Source organism: Engystomops pustulosus, chromosome 6, assembly GCF_040894005.1.
Source record: "Engystomops pustulosus chromosome 6, aEngPut4.maternal, whole genome shotgun sequence".
NCBI classification, from domain to species: domain Eukaryota; kingdom Metazoa; phylum Chordata; class Amphibia; order Anura; family Leptodactylidae; genus Engystomops; species Engystomops pustulosus.
In genome coordinates this window covers 186,288,578-186,309,671 of record NC_092416.1, presented here as the reverse complement: position 1 = coordinate 186,309,671, position 21,094 = coordinate 186,288,578, and the positions used below count along the sequence as shown (strand labels likewise).

General features: G+C 46.1%; 1 protein-coding gene across 1 annotated transcript; it reads left to right on the top strand.

Annotated features, from left to right (window-relative positions):
• The first annotated feature begins 847 nt into the window (after nt 1-847).
• PIRT (phosphoinositide interacting regulator of transient receptor potential channels) lies at nt 848-17,242 on the top strand. The gene is made up of 2 exons (XM_072113734.1): nt 848-1,025; nt 15,688-17,242. Exons 1-2 carry the CDS (start codon nt 885-887, stop codon nt 16,138-16,140), a joined length of 594 nt encoding a protein of 197 aa, XP_071969835.1. The 5' UTR covers nt 848-884; the 3' UTR covers nt 16,141-17,242.
• The last annotated feature ends 3,852 nt before the right edge of the window (nt 17,243-21,094 follow it).

The following is a 21,094-nucleotide window of genomic DNA, read 5'->3' as shown; positions in this document are numbered from 1 at the left end:
CTGCCATGTCCCACCCACAACTCTCCGGTGCCCCACCCACACCTCTGCCATGCCCCACCCACAACTCTCCAGTGCTCCACCCACACCTCTGCCATGCCCCACCCACAACTCTCCAGTGCTCCACCCACACCTCTGCCATGTCCCACCCACAACTCTCCGGTGCCCCACCCACACCTCTGCCATGCCCCACCCACAACTCTCCAGTGCTCCACCCACACCTCTGCCATGCCCCACCCTCAGCCAGCCAGTGGCCTCCTAGGACCACGGGACAACTAAGACAGGGACATTCTGTGGCCAGAGGAAGTGATGTCCTGTGGAACCCATGGAACTTTTGGGGGGCCCGGTGCCAGGACTACCAGAAGTACCTTAGTGCCCCAGTAGCCAGAGTAGGGTAAATTGGCTTCCTTAGTTTTCCACCCCTGCCCCCATGGAATCCGGGAAAACCCCTTTAAGGAGCATTTTTTTTTAAGTTTCGTCTAAGAACAAAAAAAAACAAAAATACTTCAAAAATGCAAATTTGTAGCAGTTGTATCTTGTCTCCTGTGCAGGTAGGTGGGTGCAGGGTGCGGGCAGGTGAGTAAATAAGAGGTGACATGAGGAGTCCTCTCCCTCCGCTGCCCCTCACCCATATTTATTCACCTGCTTCCAAAATCCCCCCCTGGGGGGGCTGCTGGGTGTCTCCTCCCCCTCTGCAGTCCAGTCCCGAATCCTCGGTGAGTTCTGGAGATGACCCACCCAGCGGCTGCCAGGACCGGATACTACAAGGAATGACAAATCCCTCTCGGAATGACTTGGAAGTTACAATGAAAACTCCATAAACTTTTTGCTTTTTTTTTTTTTTTTTGCCGGGGAGGAAGGGGTTAAGCCATTAGCGAGGAGACAGAATGCTGGGAATATCGGCAGCGGAGGACGGAGAGAGCCAGAGCGCGATCTACGGGGAGGACGCGGCACGATGTGGACTGCGCTGCTCCAGGATCGGTAAACTCCTGCTCCTCACCTACGACAGAAGACGCCCCATCGACGACGTGAGTACCCGAGCGCCCAAAATACCCCAAAATACCCCAAAATCCTCAGAGATCCATGCTGCTTTGTTACAGTGTTTGTAGATTTTTATGTTTGGTTTTCTTCTAGTTTGTTTTGTGTGGTTCTTATGTGCCGGATTTATAGGGATTATTTTTAGGAATCTCCTATTTTTGGGGATCGAGGTGACAAAAAAAATGGCGAAGGTGTTAATATTTTTATGAATGTCATCATTCGGGTTACATGGATCTGATAGTTTTTGTTATATTTTATCATATTCTAGTATTATATTTTTATTGTTGTTATAGTTGTTACATTTAGTTACTGTTATACTTATTTGTTATTGTTATAGTTGTTACATTTAGTTACTGTTATACTTATTTGTTATTGTTATAGTTGTTACATTTAGTTACTGTTATACTTATTTGTTTTTGTTCTGATGACTGTGATTCGTTCTTGTTATAGTTATTTCTCTCGTCTGGTTATTGTGTATCAGTCGTGGTGACCGGGGGGCGGCTTTGTTACTCCGGGGTCCCCTGCTCTTCCTTCCTGTGTTGGTATTAGGGGCCATAGGAGGTCAGTGTGAGGCCCCCCTGATCACTGGGGTCCCAGGTTTTGACCTGTATTGCTCTATGGGTAGTTCCTCCCCCCCGGTTGTAACTTGCAAAGTAAAATACAGAATAAGTGGAGCACATGGGACGGGGCAGAGGAGCCTCAAATATCTGATGTATAGACGGAGCGGAGAGAAGCGGCGCCCGGGGATCTCCCCCCGACACTGATCATGTCACATCATGTATAACTACAGGAAGAGGAGATTATTCACCCGCCAGAGGGGGCGCTACCACAGGGCACAGCACAGAGGATCCCCCACATATAGTATACACTGTGTATGATGGTACCGGGGAGCAGAGGATACACAGCTCAGGAGGCTGTATCACACAGGAGAGGATTAGATACACAGCTCAGGAGACTGTATCGCACAGGAGAGGATTAGATACACAGCTCAGCAGACAGTATCACACAGGAGAGGATTAGATAAACAGCTCAGGAGGCTGTATCACACAGGAGAGGATTAGATACACAGCTCAGGAGACTGTATCACACAGGAGAGGATTAGATACACAGCTCAGGAGACTGTATCACACAGGAGAGGATTAGATACATAGCTCAGCAGACAGTATCACACAGGGGAGGATGAGATACACAGCTCAGCAGCCAGTATCACACAGGAGAGGATTAGATACACAGCTCAGCAGACTGTATCGCACAGGAGAGGATTAGATACACAGCTCAGCAGAGAGTATCACACAGGAGAGGATGAGATACACAGCTCAGGAGACAGTATCACACAGGAGAGGATGAGATACACAGCTCAGGAGACTGTATCACACATGTGAGGATGAGATACACAGCTCAGGAGACTGTATCACACAGGGGAGGATGAGATACACAGCTCAGGAGACTGTATCACACAGGGGAGGATGAGATACACAGCTCAGCAGCCAGTATCACACAGGAGAGGATTAGATACACAGCTCAGCAGACTGTATCGCACAGGAGAGGATTAGATACACAGCTCAGCAGAGAGTATCACACAGGAGAGGATGAGATACACAGCTCAGGAGACAGTATCACACAGGAGAGGATGAGATACACAGCTCAGAAGACTGTATCACACATGTGAGGATGAGATACACAGCTCAGCAGGCAGTATCACACAGGAGAGGATTAGATGCACAGCTCAGCAGACAGTATCACACAGGATGGGATTAGATACACAGCTCAGCAGACAGTATCACACAGGATAGGATTAGATACACAGCTCAGCAGTATCACACAGGAGAGGATTAGATACACAGCTCAGCAGTATCACACAGGATAGGATTAGATACACAGCTCAGCAGTCAGTATCACACAGGAGGGAATTAGATACACAGCTCAGCAGACAGTATCACACAGGATGGGATTAGATACACCGCTCAGCAGGCAGTATCACACAGGAGAGGATTAGATGCACAGCTCAGCAGACAGTATCACACAGGATGGGATTAGATACACAGCTCAGCAGACAGTATCACACAGGATAGGATTAGATACACAGCTCAGCAGGCAGTATCACACAGGAGAGGATTAGATGCACAGCTCAGTAGACCGTATCACACAGGATAGGATTAGATACACAGCTCAGCAGACAGTATCACACAGGAGAGGATTAGATACACAGCTCAGCAGACTGTATCACACAGGAGAGGATTAGATACACAGCTCAGCAGGCAGTATCACACAGGAGAGGATTAGATACACAGCTCAGCAGGCAGTATCTCCCGGATAGGACATGATGCAGCTCTGGTGGTGACTGGAGTAGAGATGACACAGTCCTGTACAGGGGATACGGAGACGATTGTGTAGTAATTATCTCGGGGGATGATGGGGGTCGCCCGGCGCTGCTCTGGGGTCACGCCGTCGGATCGCTGTCTCTCAGAATCCATCATCTACATTTCTCGCATCGGATAATTGGATTCTTTCATACGAGGAAATGAGACCAGAAGCTTAAAAGCCGAGGACACGGCCTGAAGTGCTCGTCCCGTGCCAGCTGGGCACCACCCAAAGCTGCAATAAGATACCAGGACCAGGACAAGAGCACAAAGTCCTGCTGCCGAGAATACGGACTGGACAACAAGAACCTGCGACATCATCAGGACGCTACATAGTCAGGAGAATACAGAGTATCAATACAACAAGAACCTGTGACATCATCAAAACCTGTGACATCATCAGGACGCTACATAGTCAGGAGAATACAGAGTATCAATACAACAAGAACCTGTGACATCATCAGGACGCTACATAGTCAGGAGAATACAGAGTATCAATACACCAAGAACCTGTGACATCATCAAAACCTGTGACATCATCAGGACGCTACATAGTCAGGAGAATACAGAGTATCAATACAACAAGAACCTGTGACATCATCAAAACCTGTGACATCATCAGGACGCTACATAGTCAGGAGAATACAGAGTATCAATACAACAAGAACCTGTGACATCATCAGGACGCTACATAGTCAGGAGAATACAGAGTATCAATACACCAAGAACCTGCGACATCATCAAAACCTGTGACATCATCAGGACGCTACATAGTCAGGAGAATACAGAGTATCAATACAACAAGAACCTGTGACATCATCAGGACGCTACATAGTCAGGAGAATACAGAGTATCAATACACCAAGAACCTGTGACATCATCAGGACGCTACATAGTCAGGAGAATACAGAGTATCAATACAACAAGAACCTGTGACATCATCAGGACGCTACATAGTCAGGAGAATACAGAGTATCAATACAACAAGAACCTGCGACATCATCAGGACGCTACATAGTCAGGAGAATACAGAGTATCAATACAACAAGAACCTGTGACATCATCAAAACCTGTGACATCATCAAAACCTGTGACATCATCAGGACGCTACATAGTCAGGAGAATACAGAGTATCAATACACCAAGAACCTGTGACATCATCAGGACGCTACATAGTCAGGAGAATACAGAGTATCAATACAACAAGAACCTATGACATCATCAGGACGCTACATAGTCAGGAGAATACAGAGTATCAATACAACAAGAACCTGTGACATCATCAAAACCTGTGACATCATCAGGACGCTACATAGTCAGGAGAATACAGAGTATCAATACAACAAGAACCTGTGACATCATCAAAACCTGTGACATCATCAGGACGCTACATAGTCAGGAGAATACAGAGTATCAATACAACAAGAACCTGTGACATCATCAAAACCTGTGACATCATCAGGACGCTACATAGTCAGGAGAATACAGAGTATCAATACACCAAGAACCTGTGACATCATCAGGACGCTACATAGTCAGGAGAATACAGAGTATCAATACACCAAGAACCTGTGACATCATCAGGACGCTACATAGTCAGGAGAATACAGAGTATCAATACAACAAGAACCTGTGACATCATCAGGACGCTACATAGTCAGGAGAATACAGAGTATCAATACACCAAGAACCTGTGACATCATCAGGACGCTACATAGTCAGGAGAATACAGAGTATCAATACAACAAGAACCTGTGACATCATCAGGACGCTACATAGTCAGGAGAATACAGAGTATCAATACACCAAGAACCTGTGACATCATCAGGACGCTACATAGTCAGGAGAATACAGAGTATCAATACACCAAGAACCTGTGACATCATCAAAACCTGGGACATCATCAGGACGCTACATAGTCAGGAGAATACAGAGTATCAATACAACAAGAACCTGTGACATCATCAGGACGCTACATAGTCAGGAGAATACAGAGTATCAATACAACAAGAACCTGTGACATCATCAGGACGCTACATAGTCAGGAGAATAGAGTATCAATACAACAAGAACCTGTGACATCATCAAAACCTGTGACATCATCAGGACGCTACATAGTCAGGAGAATACAGAGTATCAATACACCAAGAACCTGTGACATCATCAGGACGCTACATAGTCAGGAGAATACAGAGTATCAATACACCAAGAACCTGTGACATCATCAGGACGCTACATAGTCAGGAGAATACAGAGTATCAATACACCAGAAAACTGTCACATCATCAAATCCTGTGACATCACCCAGACACTACATAGAGGTCAACCCGGAGCTGTGACATCATCGAGACATTTGGGGTCTGTGCATGATTAAAACATCAAAACCTGAAACATCATCGGGACATTGAGGAATCTTTGATGTCATCGAAACCTCTGACATCATCAAGACGCTACCTAGTCATGAGACTATCAATACATTAAGAACCAGTGACATCATCGAGGCGTCATTGAGACATCAAAACCTGATACATCGAAGAATCATTTAGGAATCGGTGACATCATGGAGACACTACACAGTGGTGAGAAAGCGGACACCATGAACCTGTGACATCACCAAAGCCCTATGTAGTCATAAGAACGCAGCCAATCAATACAATAGAAACCTGTGACATCATCGCGACACTTCTCAGTAGCGAGAATACAGCAAGAGACTAGTGACATCATCAAGGCACTACGTAGTCACTCCAGGAACCTGTCATACCACTTGGACGCTATTGATGATGTCACCGGTTCCTCCTGGTGATTCCCCAGGACATCATCAGTTTCCCTCTGATTAGAAAGGGTCTTATGATGTCACTCCATGTTGAGGGGAGTACAGCAGTGACATCACTTATCATCAGGTAATTTATGATGTCACAGGGCGAGGCTTCTGTCCTCTTCCCTCATTTTACTACACACATTAGTCTTCGCCTTCCCCTTTAAGACGACGCTGGCGGCCGCGCGCTCTACTCGGGACATGGACCCGTAGTCAAAGTTGTGTCACCCAACAAACAGGGTAAATATTGTCTCCCTGGGGCGGCAGATGTGCACCATGTAAATCAACAAGCTTTACATACATATGGACTTCTCGCAGCTGATGCTTTGTTATAGTTGTATCTGGTCTTGACGCAACTGTAACAAAACCCCAGCTGCGATAAGTATTTGGTGTCTCAGCCCTGGTGATCCTCGGTGATCCTGACATTCCTGCACTTAGATGGTGATAATGACGTCTCCCCTGTGGCGGGGAGAGGGTTAAGTGGCTAATGGTTCAGTAAATTATTCAGGAGATGTTCAGCGGTTACAACCAAATCTGCACATTTTATGTAATTTGTACGAGTCTGCGGGGAGCCCCGGATACAGCGGAGTAATGCCGAGTAATGGACTCTCCCGTGTCTCCATTTACACTCTATTACCACCACTGCCCATATCACTCTATGGGGAAAGAAGACTCCGCCCACCTGACGCTGATTGACAGCATTCTCCCCATGCACAGAAGTAGGAAGGAAGCTTCTCCCCATGCAGGTTACGCCCGGCAATCAGCATCTGGAAACGTGTGGCTGAAGTGGAATTTGTAGCAGAAAACCAAGGGTTCTGCAGGTCACATGCCCCTAAGTCCTCCTCCTCTTACTGCTGATAGACAGCATTCTCCCCATGCACCGTAGGAGGAAGTAAGCTGTCAATCAGCATGTAGAAGAAATCCGATGTGTATCCAAAGTGGAATCTGTAGCAGAAATCCAATGGTTCTGGTGGTTACATGTCCATATGTCCTACTCCTATTACCGCTGATTGACAGAATTCTCCCTGTACACAGTAGGAGGCAGTAAGCTGTCAATCAGCATGTAGAATAAATCCGATGTGTATCCAAAGTGGAATTTGTAGCAGAAATCCAATGGTTCTGTGGTTTACATGCCCCTATGTCCTCATCCTCTTACTGCTGATAGACAGCATTCTCCCCATGCACTGTAGGAGGCAGTAAGCTGTCAATCAGCACCCGGAAAAGAATCCGATGTGTATTTGAAGTGGAATTTGTAGCAGAAATCCAATGTTCTGGTGGTAACATGTCCATATGTCCGCATTCTATTACCGCTGATTGACAGAATTCTCCCTGTACACAGTAGGAGGCAGTAAGCTGTCAATCAGCATGTTGAATAAATCCAATGGATATCCAAAGTGGAATTTGTAGCAGAAATCCAATGGTTCTGGTGGTTACATGCCCCTATGTCCTCATCCTCTTACTGCTGATAGACAGCATTCTCCCCATGCACCGTAGGAGGAGGTAAGCTGTCAATCAGCAACTGGAAAAGAATCCGATGTGTATTTGAAGTGGAATTCGTAGCAGAAAACCAATGTTGCTGCAGTTCATACGGTTACAGGTCCTCATCCTGCTACTGCAGATTGACAGCCTTCTCCTTATGCACAGAGGGAAGCTGTCAGTAGTATCACTATGTATCTAAAGTGGAAACGGTGGAAATCCAAGGGGAACCCCCAGGCTTCTTTTGTAGTTCCCAGCTGCAGGTCCTCATATCCTAGAGGTCATATCCACAGCCAAAACCTTTCCCTGTCCTGATTGTTTCTGTCTACACCAGATGCATTTGTAACAAACCCTCAGCTGTTTTTTTTTTTTGTCCAGCATATAAAAGAGCTGATTATGTGCTGACAAAATGTCTCACTTTCCATTCACTGACAGGTAGTAGAGATCTTGAACACAGGTACCTCGCTGTAATTGGGATTTCCATTAAAAATAAAATCATATGTAAAGGTTCCTCCATTCCGTCACTGCTGCTCCTGGTCCTCACTACACTTTACTTTTTGGTGTCCCGTCACAGCCAATCACGGGTCACCACTACAGCGATTGGCTGAAAGTCCCATTCCATTGCTTCCTATGGGAGGCACCAGGGCGTCTAGCTCAGCAGGGATCAGGAGCAATGGAGAGGGAGCGGGAAGCAATGTCTAAATTATTTTACTGCCCCCCTGTAAATCCCCTTTACATATATTCTTATTATTGGACAATCCCTTTAAGAAGTAACAAATCGGTCATGTAACAGATACAACTTGTGTATTAGGAATAAAATGACTCCAGAACTTCCTGAGCCGCTATGTCTCCTGTGCCGGGGGCCCAGATATGAGGCCGGGGCTGTACATGGTCCTGGCACAGCACAGGGAGCGGCTAATCTCACGTCCCGGATCCGTGGTCAGGAATTCTCGGAGATCCTTACACCGTGTCCATGACTCATTCCGAGGTCACGGATAATTGTGACCCCTGCGGTACCCGGCGTTTTACACTTTGATGTCTCCCGAAATGTCCGTCCTGTGATATAAGTGGAGGGACATGGAGTGCGGGTTCATCCGGGAACACGAGCAGCACAATAGCGGATGAGATTAGTTTCCTTAAAGGGGAAGTGTCCTGAGGGCGACCCCTCTGCAGTACAGAAGATGACAGGACGAAAATGGACTAAAATCTAATGTGCGCTGAATTCGTTACATTGTAAGATTCCTTCATTTTCTAGTAATTGTGTTTATGGAATTGTAATGTCAGCAATTCCTTGACTGCAGTTGTTTAACCCCTTGGCGACCTGCGTCTGTATTGCAGGTCAGCTCAGGGCCAAATGAACCTCTCACATCTACCCTCAACTCTTGCCAGAGGCTCAATCCAAAACACAAACCACACATTTGTACTAGTAAAAACTACTACTTGTCCCACAAAATACAAGCCAAAATACAGATGTCAAAGCACTTTTGCTTATTTTTCACACACCTTACCTTTCAAAAGCCAGAAACTTTTCAAAAATTCAGTTTTTAGAGCCGTATCCGGACTTGTTTTTTGCAAGATGAGTTGATTATTGACTCTCTATCGTTGATTATTTCAATTTATGGCCTTCAGCTTGTGGTATATATATACTGGGGGTCATTTACTAAGGGCCCGATTCGCGTTTTCCCGACGTGCTACCCGAATATTTCCGATTTGCGCCGATTTTCCCTGAATTGCCCCGGGATTTTGGCGCACACGATCGGATTGTGGCGCATCGGTGCCGGCATGCGCGCGACGGAAATGGGGGGGCGTGGCCGAACGAAAACCTGACGTATTCGGAAAAACCGCCGCATTTAAAAACCGAAAATGTGCCGCTTGGGAAGCGCTTACCTTCACCTGGTCCAGCTCGGTGTATTCTGGTGCGTTCAGATGATTTTCAGCACAGCAGCGCCACCTGGTGGACGGCGGAGGAACTACCTTCATAAATCCCGTCCGGACCCGAATCCTGTGCAGAGAACGCGCCGCTGGATCGCTAATGGGCCGGGTAAGTAAATCTGCCCCACTGTATATATAACACAATGGGGCAGATTTACTTACCCGGTCCATTCGCGATCCAGCGGCGCGTTCTCTGCGGTGGATTCGGGTCCGGCCGGGATTCACTAAGGCAGTTCCTCCGCCGTCCACCAGGTGGCGCTGCTGCGCTGAAGTCCACCGAGGCCCGCTGGAACGCACTCAAGTTCACCAGCCTATTCCTGGTGAAGGTAAGTGCAAGCTCCGCGACACTTTTTGTTTTTTTAAATGCGGCGGTTTCTCCGAAACTGTCGGGTTTTCGTTCAGCCACGCCCCCCGATTTCCGTCGCGTGCATGCCGGGGCCGATGCGCCACAATCCGATCGCGTGCGTCAAAATCCCGGGACGACCCAGGGGAAGTCGGCGCAAATCGGAAATATTCGGGTAACACGTCGGCAAAACACGAATTGGGCCCTTAGTAAATGACCCCCAATAACTTTGCTCTCCAGGTCAGTACAATTCCGGAGACAACAAATTTGCATATTGTTTGTGCAGCTTAACAAAAGTTTCCACGTCACAACATTTCAAGACTTATTTTTCTGCTTACAGGACTGTATTGTGGCTTGTTTTTTGTGTGACAAGTTGCAGTTTTTATTGGTACCATTTTGTGGTTGATGTATTAGACGGTGGCTCTGGCAACAGATGAGGTCAGAATGTGGTTGGTACAGACGTCACTTTCATCATCTAAAGAGTAAACCACAAGCACCACTCTGCACTAGCAGTGGGTAGAAAAGTTCTGCAATCCTGGGGTGTATTGGGTGTCGCCACTTCACGTCCTAATAGAAACTGGACCTGCAAATTAGCTGCATGGGACCTCGGTTCCACTAATGGCTCAATATTCTCAATATGCTGCCTCCTCACTTTCCAAAAGCCATAACTTTTTTGCTTTTCAGTAAAACAAAACTGTATGAGGGTTTGTTTTTTGCTGAACAATTTGCACTTTCTACTATCGATTAAATGTTATTAGAGATGGGAAATGGGGGGGGGGAATCCTACAGTTTTTTGTGTTTACAGTGTTTAAGAAGCAGTAAAAATCACATGTGACCCTCAAAGAAACCTGGGGGGTCTAAAAAAAAAACAAAAAACCAAGAAAGCATACTTATGGTGCCCCCGCTCCCAGTTTATATGTTGTTTTGGTACTGGGACGTGAATCAGCCAATGAGTGACCACCTCAGGCAAGGGGACATCCAAGGAAGTGTAGTCCCTGGGAAAACTGAAGTGATGCCCAGTGGTCCGAAGAGCAGAGAATCCGGACAGACTCTGACCTGACGCGTCTCCGGTCACAGCGGACCCTTAGTCATACATAGTGAGTGTTACGCAGGTGGAGGTGTGTGAGCTCCGCCCATCACTATATCATAGATATACAAAATATATCTGAATACACAAATAATTTAAGATCAGGTCATTACGTACATTGAATCCATTTGGAACGATACAACCCGTTCACAGAAGCCAAGACCCCTCCCTGGTGAGAAGGAGACGTCTAAGATCTCCTCCTATCACGGGTTAATTAACCCTCTACAATCCATTAAATCTCGTATCAAAGCTCCTGCATGGACATTACATAAATGTTTGGAGACCTTAGAATTACAAGGCATTGGTTCGGCCTCACCTGGAATATGCCGTCCAGATCTGAGCACCAGGCCATAAAAAGGAAGCCCTGGAGCTAGAGAGGGTTCTACAAAGAGCCACAAAAATAATATGGAGGGTCTCCGTTATGAGGAAAGATTAAACCAACTAGATTTATTTAGTCTGGAAAAGAGAGACGACTACGAGGGGACATGATTAATCTATATAAATATATGAATGGTCCATCCAAAAAATATGGGGGAAAGAAAATTTGTTCCAGATTAAATCAATTCAAAAGACGAGGGGGCACTGTCTCCACCTGGAGGAAACAAGGTTTAATCACTAGAGGGGACAGGGCTTTTTTACTATGAGAACTGTCAATCTGTGGAATAGCAGAGCTCAGGAGCTGGTCACAGCAGGGACAGCAGAGAGCTCAGGCGCTGGTCACAGCAGAGACAGTAGAGAGCTCAGGTGCTGGTCACAGCAGGGACAGCAGAGAGCTCAGGCGCTGGTCACAGCAGGGATAGCAGAGAGCTCAGGTGCTGGTCACAGCAGGGACAGCAGAGACAGTAGAGAGCTCAGGCGCTGGTCACAGCAGAGACAGAGAGCTCAGGTGCTGGTCACAGCAGGGACAGTAGAGAGCTCAGGCGCTGGTCACAGCAGGGACAGCAGAGAGCTCAGGCGCTGGTCACAGCAGGGACAGCAGAGAGCTCAGGCGCTGGTCACAGCAGGGACAGCAGAGAGCTCAGGCGCTGGTCACAGCAGGGACAGTAGAGAGCTCAGGCGCTGGTCACAGCAGGGGCAGCAGAGAGCTCAGGCGCTGGTCACAGCAGGGACAGCAGAGAGCTCAGGAGAAGAGCACAGCAGGGACAGCAGAGCTCAGGTGCTGGTCACATCAGGGACAGCAGAGAGCTCAGGAGCAGAGCACAGCAGGGACAGCAGAGAGCTCAGGTGCTGGTCACAGCAGGGACAGCAGAGAGCTCAGGTGCTGGTCACAGCAGGGACAGCAGAGAGCTCAGGTGCTGGTCACAGCAGGGACAGCAGAGAGCTCAGGTGCTGGTCACAGCAGAGCGCTCAGGAGCAGAGCACAGCAGGGACAGCAGAGAGCTCAGGCGCTGGTCACAGCAGGGACAGCAGAGAGCTCAGTCGCTGGTCACAGCAGGGACAGTAGAGAGCTCAGGCGCTGGTCACAGCAGGGACAGCAGAGAGCTCAGGCGCTGGTCACAGCAGGGACAGCAGAGAGCTCAGGAGCAGAGCACAGCAGGGACAGCAGAGAGCTCAGGCGCTGGTCACAGGAGGGACAGCAGAGAGCGCCGGTGCTGGTCACAGCAGGGACAGCAGAGAGCTCAGGAGCAGAGCACAGCAGGGACAGCAGAGAGCTCTGGAGCAGAGCACAGCAGGGACAGCAGAGAGCTCAGGCGCTGGTCACAGCAGGGACAGCAGAGAGCTCAGGTGCTGGTCACAGCAGGGACAGCAGAGAGCTCAGGCGCTGGTCACAGCAGGGACAGTAGAGAGCTCAGGCGCTGGTCACAGCAGGGACAGCAGAGAGCTCAGGCGCTGGTCACAGCAGGGACAGCAGAGAGCTCAGGAGAAGAGCACAGCAGGGACAGCAGAGCTCAGGTGCTGGTCACATCAGGGACAGCAGAGAGCTCAGGAGCAGAGCACAGCAGGGACAGCAGAGAGCTCAGGTGCTGGTCACAGCAGGGACAGCAGAGAGCTCAGGTGCTGGTCACAGCAGGGACAGCAGAGAGCTCAGGTGCTGGTCACAGCAGGGACAGCAGAGAGCTCAGGTGCTGGTCACAGCAGAGCACTCAGGAGCAGAGCACAGCAGGGACAGCAGAGAGTTCAGGCGCTGGTCACAGCAGGGACAGCAGAGAGCTCAGTCGCTGGTCACAGCAGGGACAGTAGAGAGCTCAGGCGCTGGTCACAGCAGGGACAGCAGAGAGCTCAGGCGCTGGTCACAGCAGGGACAGCAGAGAGCTCAGGAGCAGAGCACAGCAGGGACAGCAGAGAGCTCAGGCGCTGGTCACAGGAGGGACAGCAGAGAGCGCCGGTGCTGGTCACAGCAGGGACAGCAGAGAGCTCAGGAGCAGAGCACAGCAGGGACAGCAGAGAGCTCTGGAGCAGAGCACAGCAGGGACAGCAGAGAGCTCAGGAGCTGAGCACAGCAGGGACAGCAGAGAGCTCAGGCGCTGGTCACAGCAGGGACAGCAGAGAGCTCAGGCGCTGGTCACAGCAGGGACAGCAGAAAGCTCAGGAGCTGAGCACAGCAGGGACAGCAGAGAGCTCAGGCGCTGGTCACAGCAGGGACAGCAGAGATCTCAGGCGCTGGTCACAGCAGGGACAGCAGAGAGCTGAGGAGCAGAGCACAGCAGGGATAGCAGAGAGCTGAGGAGCAGAGCACAGCAGGGACAGCAGAGAGCTCAGGCGCTGGTCACAGCAGGGACAGCAGAGAGCTTCAAGAAGGGTCTAGATGCCTTTTTACACCTAAATAACATTGCTGGTTATGTTATATAGAATTGTTTCCCATAAATCCCTTCCTCATCCAATCCCTACCCTTCCTTGGTTGAACTTGATGGACGAGTGTCTTTTTTCAACCGTATAAACTATGATACTAAACTATGAATCTGTTGGGTCTGACCCTCGGATATGTTCTCTAATTCGTTCCTTTAGTCATCTAGCGGTACGTCCCACATCCATAGGGTGGCAGGCGATGCGCTCCGCTCTGTGCACCACTGACCTAGTGTCACAATTCAGAAAACTTTTTGAATTGATATTTTTATCCTCTATCTTAGACATTATGGTGCTATAATCTTGTATGCAAATTTGCAACACATACAACGATTTGCACTGCAATGAAAAAAACCTTTTAGTATCTTTCCAGGTCAACCTGACAGGCGAAATTTGTGGGCACCTACGAGATAACGGGGAACCCAATGTTGGGGATCTTTTTGTAGAAAAATGTGCAACCCTCTTCCAAAAAATGTAGATAACACATCATCTTCATAAAGTAAAGGAAGATATTTGTGAACTCTCTTCCTTACCTTATGGTGTTCTCTACTCAGTAGTGACAAAAATTGGTCCGTCGGGTCCGTTCTGAGCGGAACCTCGTCAGGAAGTCTATCTGGATTTTCTGCGCTCATTTTTGCTCCTGTTAATGTGGACTAAATAAAGAAGAAATATTTTATAGGATATAAGGAACCACCACAAGTCTGTTGGCTATTTTCTTCATTTCGTTTGGATTTCCCTTGTTATTGGATTTCTCTTGCCTTGTTATTGGAGTCGGCCGCCCGTGCAGCCCGAGGTGAGCAGGTGACGACTTGTCTTATAGACATGTTATTAAAATATCCAAAAATATGTTCATTGTACATGATCCGTTCTGCCTGTAGAGCCGAGTAATGACTTGTTTTTTGCAGGGCGAGCTGTGGTTCGTATTACTAACATTTCCAGCTTCGCATGGCTTTTTGATCACTTTTCTAAAAAAAAAAAAAAAAAAATTGGGGGAAGGCTAAGAAGCTAAAAAAAAGATGATTTAAGCATCTCAAATATTTTTCAACCACGCGGATAAACAATTTTTTATAGGTCAATAGTTTGGGTTTTCTTTTGCTGCATCAATACCAATGAGGTGCATATGTTTTATTAATAATAATAAATAATAATTCCTTTATATAGCGCCTACAGATTACGCAGCGCTGCTCAGAGCTTTGCCGAATTGGTCCCTGTCCCCAATTGGGGCTCACAATCTAAATCAACCTACCAGTATGTTTTTGGAGTATGGGAGGAAACTATTTATTTATTGTTATTTGTAAATATAGGATTTTTTTATGACCTCTCAGATGCCACGGTTGCAATTCCCAATGGCATCAAAGGGGTTAAAGGTCCATGATTTGCGTTCCCTCTGGTCCCAGATGAATCTTTTGTAAAACGGAACAGAAATTCTGGGATGAATCCTACAAGTCATCCTCATGACTGTATAAAGGTGAGCCCTGCAGGATCTGCAGCTTAGATTAGAAGGTTTGTGATGGTACAGAAAGTTCTACTGATCAGAATTGGGCCCTCATGGTCAGTCCTTGGAGACCTGCATAAAAATTTTACCAGTATTTCTCTAAAGAGGTTTTAACAATTGTGGGAAGGCGGCAAATTTAAGATAAGGAGGTAATAAGAAGAGTAGATGCAACTGGTCCAATGAACTGAGGCCAGATGTTGGAGGCGCCATCACAAATACAATGATTGTGACATCAGCACTTCTGGTCCAATGGGATCAGAGACCATAAACATATTTTAAAAAATCTGTATAGGATCAAATCCAAGTAAAATTTTTAAAAATCCTGAAACTAAACCCTTTATCGATTTTTATGTATTTCAGATATTTGTTGCTGATTTGGAGAATGCAAAGATGGACCGGTCACCGGAGCACATTGTTCTGAGTGAGTACAGCAGCGTGGAGAGGTCTTCATCCGCCGAATCCAAGGACCTGGTCACCAGCAGGACTGACAGCACGTTGTACAGTAGCTCACGAAGCGAGTCTCTGTGGACCAACGCCCAACGAAGTGCCTGGGACACCTATCAAAAGCCCATAATTATCATGTCTGTCGGGGGATCGGTGTTCCTACTGGGGATTATACTGACCACTATGTACTTTGTGTACACGACAACGGCACCAATCTCAAAAAACATGGGACCTGTTGCCCTCTCCATTGGACTAATGATCTTGATTGTTGGTTTGGTTTGGGTTCCGATCATCAGGAAGAAGAGGAAACAGAGGTCGTCCTCTCGACTCTTCAACCATCACTCACGTCAGTTTTTCATTCACTTCTGATCATTTTGGAGACCAGACAATTGATATGATACAATGCTCGGTGTCCAAAAAGTTAAAAAAGTTTTATAAACCGTTGATGTTCTTCAATGGCCCATGAGATCTTCAACGGGAGAAGTAGAATCCTTTTGGTCTACAAATTCAAAATCTACATTTACAGAATCCATTGAGGTACCGAAAGATGCTCATTGGATCGAGACAAAGAGTAACAAGTTTTATTTTTCGAAAAAGCTGAGGGTCTGCAATGATGTTCTACAATTGTCTTCTTCAAGTTCTTCACCAAGGAATCTAGAACCTTGATGATCCACAGATTGATATTCAACATTCTAAGGTCACCATCTAAAAGCAAAATACTATCCACAAGGTCTCACAAGAAGAAGGTGAAGTATTTTTGAAAAGCTGTTGGTCTACAGAGATGTATTCAGTGGTTGACGTCAAGGCCTTCACTTGTGGAATCTAAAACCTCAATGGTCTACAGACATAATCAGGTTCCAGTCTGACAGCAATTTGATCCACAAGATTTCTTAAAGTAAAGAGAATATAAAAAAGTTTTTGGAGGCTATTGGTCTTCAAAGATGTTTCTCCAGGGTCGACGTCAAGTTCTTCAGAAGGCAACATAGTCATTGGATGTTCTTCACGTTGATATCAAACATTCTTAGAACCCGAAGTGAGACCAAGATCCAGAAAATTGGCAAAGGAGGTGGAAAAATTTTATGAAATCAAGTGGTCTACATTCATTTTCGATGTTGGTTTGCATGGAGCTTTATGACTTTGGATGATATCCCATTGTAATTTCCATGTCTATGAGGCATTGATTTTTTGGACCATAGAGAATTATGGTCAATTTCCTAATAGAAGTGGAAGAATTCTGTATAAACTGTGTTCTCCCTAAGTGGTGGCATGACCTTGTGCCTTTTCGTCCATACTAACAATCAGAGAGGGCCACCATTATCGGGGGGGGGAACTTGCATGACAATTTCATGTGAGACGTGATATACTCAAGTGAAAGGAACTACATATGTATGAAGCACACGGCAAGCTTTAATTTGGGGTTTTACTATTGGGTTTGTTATGACTTGTATGAGCTTTGCTGTGACAAAAAAATATTTATTTGCATTTTGCTTTAAATAAAATATCACTATTTCCCTTTAGGTTCATGGTTTTCAGGTACAAATCTAGAGGTCCTCAAGTGGTAAAATCATGGAATTAGATGCTCCGAAAGTTGAGGTGTTTTTGGTTTCTCGTCTGGCCAACAACCCAAAAGCATCAGAAAGGAAGCGGTAGAGAAATCCAAAATTAATATTGCTCCCTTTGATCGTTTAGAAGTTTCACAAGCCTGTAGGTATACCTGGAACATTTTTGTTTTACGCATGGTGAGCAGAGTTGTAAGTCTTTCCAAAAAATCACCTAAATCTCAAAAGGTCACCCTTCGACCATTGTTTAATAGATGGTTCTGCAATAGATCTCTGAGCTTACAGACCTGAGGTTGCCTGAGGTGTCAACCAAACGATGATTCACCTGCCGGCCATGCCTCTGGTGGTCCCATGCGTGTCTTAGGACCACCCCATATCGTAGATGTGGTTTTCCATTTTAGTTGCCCAAAACGTATGTACACGGTTTTGGGGAAAGACTGGATGATGTATGTTTAGAAGTGATAAATCACATGTCTTAGTGATCATCAGAGAGCACCATACATATTTAAGACTTTCAGATACTTGGTTGAAATTCCATGCTTGGTCGAATACGCACCCATTGGTCTTCTGTAATGATCAGTCAACCAATAATCTGACTGACGGACAACAATTATGGTGATAGACGACCACTATCAACAACTATATGGCCACCTCTAAATGGCTTTAGGTATAATCTGTTGAGGAAGACCAGAGAGGCCACCACAAACATAAAACAGTCTAAACTTTATAGAATAGTATCACGTCCAATGGAGAAGGACAATAACCAGACAATGTACATCAAGAAACACTAAATCACAGTGATGTCCCTTTTCACATGAACGTCAAGGAAGACCATACACATCTGAGGCCGCCAGATGCTCGGATGAGATATTCCAATGTGACCGACCACAGATTGTTGATTCTTCCACTTGGTGAATCTTGGTGAAGAACTTATGAACTTCATGGCCACTTCTAAAAATCGATGGCCACAATTGTAATGTTCAATATCGACCACTTTGATCAACTTTTAACAAATCGATCTTCACGTAACTCTATCGACACTCATTCTATTACAAATCACCGACTTATCAACTTTTAGAAATGGAGTCAATGATTGACACGTGATTTTCAACCATTTCTGATCTATTCTGATAGACTTTCTGATATAAATATTCTGATACCATTGACCATTTTATCAGCAGATCTTTGGTCTTTAGTAACGATCATTCTTCTTGTACTTGACCGTCAATCATTCTGTTCAAAATCGAGAATTATGATCGACTTTTATAAAATATCTATTGCCACCTCTAAATATCTGTACACATTCACATTCAAGTCTGATGGACAATTTTTGGAGCTCAGCCCAAATATTCCAATTCCGTTGACCAACTTGTTGAACAGACCATTGGACGTTGGTAACATTGATCTTCCAATAACTTTAGCGACGAGAGTTCTGTTCGGAATCCACCACTTTTCATCGACTTTTAGGATTAGAGTCAGTGATCGGCACAGTGATTGATATAGATATTCAACACTTCCTGATCCTCGCTTGAAATATTCCGATACTAGTGACCATCTTCCAGTATATTCCAGTAACTTGACCGACAATCGTTCCGGTCAACCAATTTTTTCAATCTTTATCTAATATCTGCAGTAACCTCTATATATTTGTAGACATCATCTATCAGGGAAGAATCGAGAGGCCGCCACACACATAAAACAGTCAACCAGTTACTACACTCTACACATCGGATGGTGGACGACAGTTACCAGAAGATGAGTGTCACAGGTGCTCCCGCGACCCATGTCTCGGGTCATGGGCTCACCTGTGATCCTCGGTCTGCCCCAACGCAACTCCGCTCTATCTTACCTCTCCCCGTTCCTGATTTCCTTCCGGAGGCCATGTGTGTGGTCCCGTCTCCTAGGGCACGGGCGTCGGCTTCAGAAGATAGCGCACCGCTAATTGGAAATGGATAAAGACAGGCGTCTCCCAGAATTCCCTGCTGGATCTTCGTGCTATAAGCCATCAAGCTTTGTCCTGTGCCTAGTGCTTGTGATTGGATTTTTCCTTGTGACCCCGGACCTGTTCCCCTTTACGCTCCTCCACTGCCTGCCCTGTCCTCCTGCTCCGTCCCAGACCCTGAACCATTGCCACCTGCCTTGACCATGTGCATATCCCCGACTGCGAGATTGCCTACCGATTTTGTACCACGACCTTGGCTGCCACCGCGGACAAGTCGCACCTGTGGAACAACCTGGTGGTACCACCCCGCAGCAAGACCAACCCACTTTGTAGTGGGCTCTGGTGAAAACGGGGTACGACTAAGACTCTAGTCCCAGGTGTCGGTTTGTGTCATCGCCCGCGGTGGTCCAGGGGGTTCACTACCCCAGAACCCTGACAACGAGTGGCCGGAAGTGGTGAAACACTTGTCACTCTAAAACAACCAATGAAGACCCAAACAAATTGTGGTGGACTTATATTTTTCGCAGACATTTATTTGCCTACAACCCTTGTTCTTCCAAGAGAATAAAAGGGTCCCCATCTTTTCTTGCCCCCAACTTGTCTATCGAAGGAGGTCTCCAACAAAGTCAGCCGTTCTCTCCAAAATTTTGCTCAAATATTTGTTCTTTGATACTTATGTTCACAGCTGAGGGTTTTCTGCAATTTCACGAGGTTTCTCCACGACTGCAGAACCTTCTGTTACACAATAAAAAATGATCAATGACACAACAATAAAAAACCACAGGATTCTAAATGTTCCAACAAACTCCCTCTACAGGTTTTCATCTTCCCGAATTCCTTCCGTTTACACAATTTCTTCATGAGTTTTTCCCCCCCTGTAGTCCTCGGCTGTGACTCACGTGAAGTAACCTGATGACCTCAAGGTGACACCAAATGTTTACAGCTGATTCAGAAAGATTTGCATCTGTGATGTCACCAGCAGAATCATCGCAAAGGAAGAGCAAAACCCAAACTGTGATGGGATGAAAGGTTACACAATGTTAAGTCGCTCGTTGTACATAAAGCTTCCTTAAAGAGGTTGTATCGACACATATAACAAGCCTCTACATGACACCCCCCCCCCCCCCCCCCCGCACACGGAGTAACGATAATTACACCCGAGACTCAGACACTAAATTGCAAGAACTTCATTTATTACAATCCACCAAGACAACACAACAAGGGATAAGATGGAAGGATCTAATGGAGAGTAAAGGACACAATCATAATACAATATCTATAGGGAAGAGTCAGAGACTTACATAATGGAGGCAAAGGGATTAAAGGCTCAGACACCCAGAAAATACCAGACAAAACAAAAATTCACATTACTGTTAGGAGGAATTCTGTAATAATGAATGATAGTAGTTATATTCCTGTACATAGGGGGCAGTATTATAGTAGTTATATTCCTGTACATAGGGGGCAGTATTATAGTAGTTATATTCCTGTACATAGGGGGCAGTATTATAGTAGTTATATTCCTGTACATAGGGGGCAGTATTATAGTAGTTATATTCTTGTACATAGGGGGCAGTATTATAGTAGTTATATTCTTGTACATAGGGGGCAGTATTATAGTAGTTATATTCCTGTACATAGGGGGCAGTATTATAGTAGTTATATTCCTGTACATAGGGGGCAGTATTATAGTAGTTATATTCCTGTACATAGGGGGCAGTATTATAGTAGTTATATTCCTGTACATAGGGGGCAGTATTATAGTAGTTATATTCCTGTACATAGGGGGCAGTATTATAGTAGTTATATTCCTGTACATAGG